Source organism: Monopterus albus, unplaced genomic scaffold (genome assembly GCF_001952655.1).
Source record: "Monopterus albus unplaced genomic scaffold, M_albus_1.0 scaffold32.1, whole genome shotgun sequence".
Classification (NCBI taxonomy): domain Eukaryota; kingdom Metazoa; phylum Chordata; class Actinopteri; order Synbranchiformes; family Synbranchidae; genus Monopterus; species Monopterus albus.
Window position 1 is genome coordinate 2,094,336 of NW_018127912.1, and position 7,012 is coordinate 2,101,347.

A 7,012-nucleotide genomic window follows, 5' to 3' on the forward strand; every position below is an offset into this window, starting at 1 on the left:
GCTCTTCCCCCTCCCTGCTCTTGCCTCGTTGGTTTGCATATTGCCCAATTGTTGCACTTTCCCAATATCTGGAGGACAGCAACTGACACGAGCCCATACTTTTTGTCACTGGAAATATGTAAGATATGGTCTACATTAGTAACATGGAATAATCATTCATAAAGTGACCCATTACATCATGAACCATGTTACTCCATCTTACTAATATAGCAACCGTCATTAAAGTGACCTTTATTACCCATTATCTTATCACTTGAGCATTTGTAATAAGGCATTAATAATCACAACCTTCCGTTACACCACAGGTCCTCCTCATAATTACATGAAGGACCTGCTGCTAATCGTATCAGTGGTGATGGGAGTTGGAGGCTGCTGGTTTGCTCAGGCCCAGAACAAAGCGAGTAAAATCCACATAGCCAAGATGATGAAAGATTTGGAAAGTCTGCAGAGAGCTGAGCAGAGCCTCATAGAGCTACAGGAGCAGTGAGTATTTAGTGGGTATTTGTCTGTTATACATGAGATTTTCTTGTTTAGTTGCACTAATAAAATTTTTATTTGCTCAGACTGGAGCAAGCTCAGCAAGAGAAGCGTAATGTTGCAGAGGAGAAGCAGAACCTGGAAGAGAAGATGAGGGATGAGATCATGGGAGCGCAGGAGGAGGCTTATCGTTTGCACGAGCTGAGGCAGGGAGCAGTCAACAAGCTCACTCGCCTCCGATATGCAGAGGAAGAGCTAGAGCAGGTAGACACTACATACCTTTCATACAACCAGAGGAAATAACTTCACAATTGCTGCACTGCAGTGGTTTTTATTTCTGCTGTAGTTTAAACACACAAAACCCAAATTTCACCAGTTTCTGAACTCACTCATGTTTAACATTTGACTGATTTAATCAGGTCCGTGGAGCACTGAAGCAGGCAGAGAAGGACATGCAGGACAGCTGGACTGTTTCAGAGGTCCTTCAGCAGTGGCTGCAGCTGACACATGAGGTTGAGGTCCAGTTCTACAGTATCAAAAAGCAAAGTGCAGAACTACAGCTTGCCATCGCCAGGGAAGAGGTAATGCATGAGGAGGAGAGAAACCAAAGGATAATTTAAATGCATGGAAAATATTTATCAGCTTTTTGTTTTCATCATTTTGTGTGTCTCAGTTTTTAATCATTGCTGACACTGGCTATGTGCTAGTAATTGACTACAATAAAAGATCAGGGTTAAGACCTCATCTCTGCTGAGTGACCTAGCTCCTACTGGCTAAAGTACAGCCCAGATTTCCTTGCAGGCAGAGAGGATTAATAAGAAGAGGAATTCTGTTCTGGGGACTCTCCATATTGCCCACAGCTCCTCTCTAGACCAGGTTGACCATAAGATATTAGGGGCAAAGTGAGTAACAAAATTATAATTATGTGTGTTGCAGTAAATGTATAACACATACTGCATCTTAAAAAACACCTTTGCACTGCCCAAAGGAATGCCTTGTATGAAGTAACTGCCTGCCTACGGGAGCGCCTCCATCGCTGGCAACAGATTGAGTGCCTCTGTGGCTTCCCCATCATCAGGAATCCTGGCCTAGCAAACCTCACTGCTCAGCTCTACTCAGATTCTATTGCTCTGGGATTTCCCCGAGTTCCCCAGTCATCCTATTCATGGCATAGGTCTGTCCAGGGATCTATAGAGGATCTGTTAGAGGAGTCTGCTTCTCCAGTCTTGCCGCAGATGCCAGGTAAGTAACCTGGGTGATTTAGTTTGTTTTGTTTTTGATTTGACATTCATTTTGAATCCCCATTAGTGTTAACAAAGTGTTCATTTAGGTTGAGATTTGGCGACATCACTGGCCATGGCAGGCAATTCACATAATTGTACAAAGTAATAAATCAATCCCAATGTAATCAGTGGATTTGCCTGCAGAGGCAATGTAAACTCATTAGTAAATGTTGAAGCCTGACATGACAGTGGTTAGCTTGTCAGTTACAGTAATTTATCAAGTCCTTTGAGTAATAAAGATGTAATCAAGCTTCTAGAACCACATAATTTGCAAAAACACAAGGACACATTTTTTTCTGCTGTTACCAGACTTTAAAGGTTTAAAACTACCAACTAATCATTGCCACGATGACACCTCTACCTTTTAGGTGTGCATTTATCAATTTTGTTGGGTGATTCATCTTTGGTCTTTCTCCAGTTCCGGTTCCACCACTGAAGCGTTCACCACGAACACGGGGATCCACCATATGTCTGTCACGCCGTGCCGGCATGATCACTCAGCCACAAGCTGCCATGGTCTCTCCTGATCCTCTCATACCCATCCGAACTCCTTACCCTTGCTTTGATGAGAAAGAGGGGCTTTTCCTGAAACCTCTAAAGAAACAGTATGTTTCTTTATCCCCAACTTTTAAAGACCACTTTGTTTTTATACACATATTAAACAACAATTTTCATTCCTTCTTTGATCCATTCCTTCTTTCCTTCCCTGCCTCTTTCTTCTCTCAATTTTCTTTCTTTCTCTCACTAATAGAGACTCTCAAGAGAGGTTCTCAGACACAGATTATATACCTTCATCTCCTCTCAGCAAAATGTTCCCTAGTCCTACGTTTGATACATCCTCTCAAAAACTACATCAAGATGAAGCTGAACTGCTCGCAGACAGCTCCATTACAAAGCCTTTGAGAAAAGAAGTAGAACTGCCCATTCATGAACCTTCTATAGAAGACCTTGAAACTTCTGTAGATCTTGCTTGCTGGAAAATGGCAAAAGACAAAGTGTTGGATTCCTCTCTGGAAAATCCTTTGAAAATGAGCAAAGAAGAATCTTTTCTAGTTAGAAAGGGACATTCTGCTGAGTTGGATGCAGAATTTCCAGCCAGGAAAGTAGAGAGAGATATGATAGGGGATTTGGTGGACACTGCTTCTCGGAATATATACAGAGATAAAGGTGATTTATCACTGGATGTGAGAAAAAGTCTTTGGAACGAATTAGAAGCATCAACAGATGTGGCGCCAAGGAATATATCAAGAGATATGAAGGGAACTTTGATGGACAGCGTCTCAAGAAAGATGATACATGATGATGTTGAACCTCCTTTTGATTCACTATCCAGAAAGATTACAAGAGATTCAATGGGAACGTCCCTAGACACATGTTCAAGACAGCTTCCATGGACTAAAGGAGAATGCCAGCTCGATTCCTCTGTAAGGGCATTAGCAATGGACAAAAAGGTTGAGACTGCCAGAACACCACCAAGAAAGATATCTAGAGATGAACTAGAGTATTCTACATATAGTGCTTCCCCAAAGATGCTACCCAGGGCAATATCTGAAGCACTTAGGGATACCACTACAGAGAAGCAAGAGTTTGGTTTAGAACCGTCAACAAGTAGGAGGATACTAAGAGATGAACACGAGATGTCTGGTGGTTCTCTCAGAAGGAGAATGCCAAGAATGCCAAGAGATGACATTGATAGTTCAATAGACAATCCAACAGAAAAAGTGTCCTGGAATAGAGTTTATATTCCAATGGAATTACCTAAACAATCAGTACAGAGGGAGGAGGTGGAAGCATCTGAATCAAGTTTATCTCCAAGTCGAACTGAACAGCCAGACCTTACAGTAACCTCCCATGTGCCACAGAAGTCATCATCAGATCTTTTTAGTGCCGGTCACTTGAGTCAGCTTGTATATGATGGAATCCTTGAGAAGTCGTACACCTCTATGGCAACAACGCCAACCACCCTCTCTGCATCAACATCTAACCTGCCCCAGAGCAGGGTGTTTGAAGAGGCGGAGCCACCACAGCTACTACCAAGGGCTAAATTCCCATCTCCTGCATCATCCCCTGAGACAGGTGATGAGGGAAACAAGGATAAGGAACCAAGAAAGACCAGGAGATCCTTGAAGCTCAAAAATCTTTTTAAAAAGAAAAATGAACCATCTCCAGAAAAGCCTCAAAGTGGTCTTCAGAAGCTTTGACAATTAGCTTACTTTAATTATATTTAAGATTTTATTGAACCAGAAAACTGAGTATCATAACTTATCATATCTGGTAGTGGTTGTGACATAATTTTGCCTAAAGCTGGGCATTTTCAGAGCCTGTGGCATCTGGAGCACGGACAGAAACATGATACATACAGTACAGCCCATGATGTCTAATGTTGCCTGTAAACTATGTCAACAGTACATTTGGGCACATTTAACACAACAGAAAGTTGATAGTTCTGATAGCTGATATTGTTACATGAATTATTTTATATTTGAATATGATTATTTTTCTGTTATTAAGTCTTACGTAGACATATGGTTGATGCCATATATTTTTTTAGATGCAGATGCCAATTTGAGTTCTATGAAATTGAGTAGGAAACAGAGTTTGATCTGATATTTTTAATATTTGCACAAGAACACAGCTGCATACTTCACACATCAAAGTTAGTAAAGCAATTTAAAGGCCCTAAAAACCAATTTTATCAGTTAGCTTTTAACCGTGAACAAAACCATGGAAATCAAATCTCAAACCGTTTTAATAATTTAGCAATTTGTGTTTTCTGTCTTCTTTTCACTAGGTTGAAGTAGGTGGGGCTCAGTTGGAAAAATGTAATGACAGATATTTTCATGCACCAATTAGGATCTTGCCACATTTAAACCAGAATGCGAGAGTGGTGGGGTTGTTTGCTCACTGAAGTGTCAAACCACAGGCCTGATGAAGCAAACTGGCTGCATATTTTTAAGGGTTTAGACTCTTAATCCCATTTTTTCCCCTTAACTTTACAATTGATTTTTACTTAATGATTTTTTGCTTTATTGTTTTTTGACTGTTGCTACTTTGGTTTTATGTAGGACCTGTAACCAAGTTTTCAAGTCTTAAATGTGCTGAGTAGGTCTGCGCTCAGAAAATATTACCTGCAGCAATGAATAATTCATTTTATAACTCTTTTTTATCTCAAGAATGATCAAGAGTTCAAATACCATTTTCAGCCAACATCTGCATATTTAAGGGATGGTTTACCTGCACATTGTTGCTGGGATATATAAATGAAATAACTGGTTGCTTTTTACTTAGCTTGTATGCTCACAGTGAGGCATTTTTAATGCCTGGTCTGGAAATAGCTCATACTTACCCACTTTTTAATAAAGGGATTTATCCTGATCCTGTGGATTAGGCTCAGGACAACCCTCATTTTATGGAAAATGTTTTGATTTTCTGAATGCTCATGTCATTAATTTTTGTTTTTTTGTGTCAACTGTAAGGACTAAAATGTTTCCTTTGTCATGAACAAAGATAAGCATTGAACTGTAATAAGAACATACTGTAATATTTTATGCTGCTGTTATCTGATTAATTATTATCTATTGAACATAGAGGAAATAAATAAGGTAGTGAACTTAGCAAATGCTGTGCATAAATATGTATATATGTATACACACTATATTGCCAAAAATATTTGCTTGCCTACCTTCACATGCAAATGAACTTGAGCAGCAACCGATTCTTAATCCATAGGGTTTAATATGATGTTGGCCCACCCTTTGTAGCTATAACAGCTTCAACTCTTCTGGGAAGGCTGTCCACAAGGTTTAGAGTGTGTTAATGGGAATTTTTGACCACTCTTCCAGAAGCGCATTTGTGAGGTCAGACACTGATGTTGGACGAGAAGGCCTGGATCGCAGTCTCCTCTCTAATTCATCCCAAAGGTGTTCTATCTGGTCGAGGTCAGGACTCTGTGCAGGCCAGTCAAGTTCTTCCACACCAAACTCACTCATCCATGTCTTTATGGACCCTGCTTTGTGCACTGGTGCACAGTCATGTTGGAACAGGAACGGGGCATAACCAAACTGTTCCCACAAAGTTTGGAGCATGAAATTGTCCAAAATGTCTTGGTATGCTGAGGCATTAAGAGTTCCTTTCACTGGAACTAAGGGGCCAAGCCCAACTCCTGAAAAACAACCCTACATCATAATCCCCCCACCACCAAACTTTAAAATTGGCACAATGCAGTCAGACAAGTACCGTTCTCCTGGCAACTGCCAAACCCAGACTTGTCCATGGGATTGCCAGATAGAGAAGCGTGATTTGTCACTCCAGAGAACACGTCTCCGCTGCTCTAGAGTCCAGTGGCGGCGTGCTTTTACACCACTGCATGCGACGCTTTGCATTGTACTTGGTGATGTAAGGCTTGGATGCCAGCTGCTTGACCATGGAACCCCATTCCATGAAGTTCTCTACACACTGTTCTTGAGCTAATCTGAAGGCCACATGAAGTTTGGAGGTCTGTAACTATTGACTCTGCAGAAATCTGGAGACCTCTGCGCACTATGCGTCTCAGCATCCGCTGACCCCGCTCTGTGATTTTACATGGCCTACCACTTCGTGGCTTAGTTGCTGTCGTTTCCAATCGCTTCCACTTTGTTATAATACCACTAGCAGTTGACTGTGGAATATTTAGTAGCGAGGAAATTACATGACTGGACTTATTGCACAGGTGGCATCCTATCACGTTACCACGCTGGAGTTCACTGAGCTCCTGAGAGCAACCCATTCTTTCACAAACATTTGTAGAAATGGTCTTCCAATGGTCTGTCCTTAGGTGCTTGATTATATACACCTGTAACCATGGAAGTGGTTGGAACACCTGAATTCAATGATTTGGATGGATGAGTGAATACTTTTAGCAATATAGTGTACATCCAGTCTGATCCACTGTTCAACACACATGCTGACTTTTTAGACTTTTCTGATTTACCTAACGTCCTCTCTCACCTGCTTAGAGCATAATATTTTCTGCTACAACACATCACTGTAACAGCAACACTCCCTCCATAACCACAATGTGACACAGTGTGTGGAAGGAAAAAGCTGGACCACCTGTGTGATCTTGTTACCCTCTGAGGATATGATGCATCTTATGGTATCAAAGCCCTCATGTCTGTCCCACATGTGATAAAGTGGCTAAAGGGAAACACTGCTACATGTGATGTGAACTAACTGACTGCACTTGTGTTTAGTGTCAGTTTAGTCCTGTTCGT

The 7,012-nt window shown here is 41.2% G+C and overlaps 1 protein-coding gene across 1 annotated transcript in view; it reads left to right on the plus strand.

Annotated features, from left to right (window-relative positions):
- LOC109958393 (stromal interaction molecule 2-like) overlaps positions 1-4,200 on the plus strand; it is an 8,754-nt gene extending 4,554 nt beyond the window's left edge. The window contains exons 6-12 of the mRNA XM_020596977.1: positions 306-483; positions 564-741; positions 897-1,058; positions 1,279-1,379; positions 1,466-1,719; positions 2,179-2,365; positions 2,512-4,200. Of these exons, the coding sequence (XP_020452633.1) occupies positions 306-483; positions 564-741; positions 897-1,058; positions 1,279-1,379; positions 1,466-1,719; positions 2,179-2,365; positions 2,512-3,961 (2,510 nt within the window). The 3' untranslated portion in view covers positions 3,962-4,200. The remainder of the gene's footprint in view (positions 1-305; positions 484-563; positions 742-896; positions 1,059-1,278; positions 1,380-1,465; positions 1,720-2,178; positions 2,366-2,511) is intronic.
- The last annotated feature ends 2,812 nt before the right edge of the window (positions 4,201-7,012 follow it).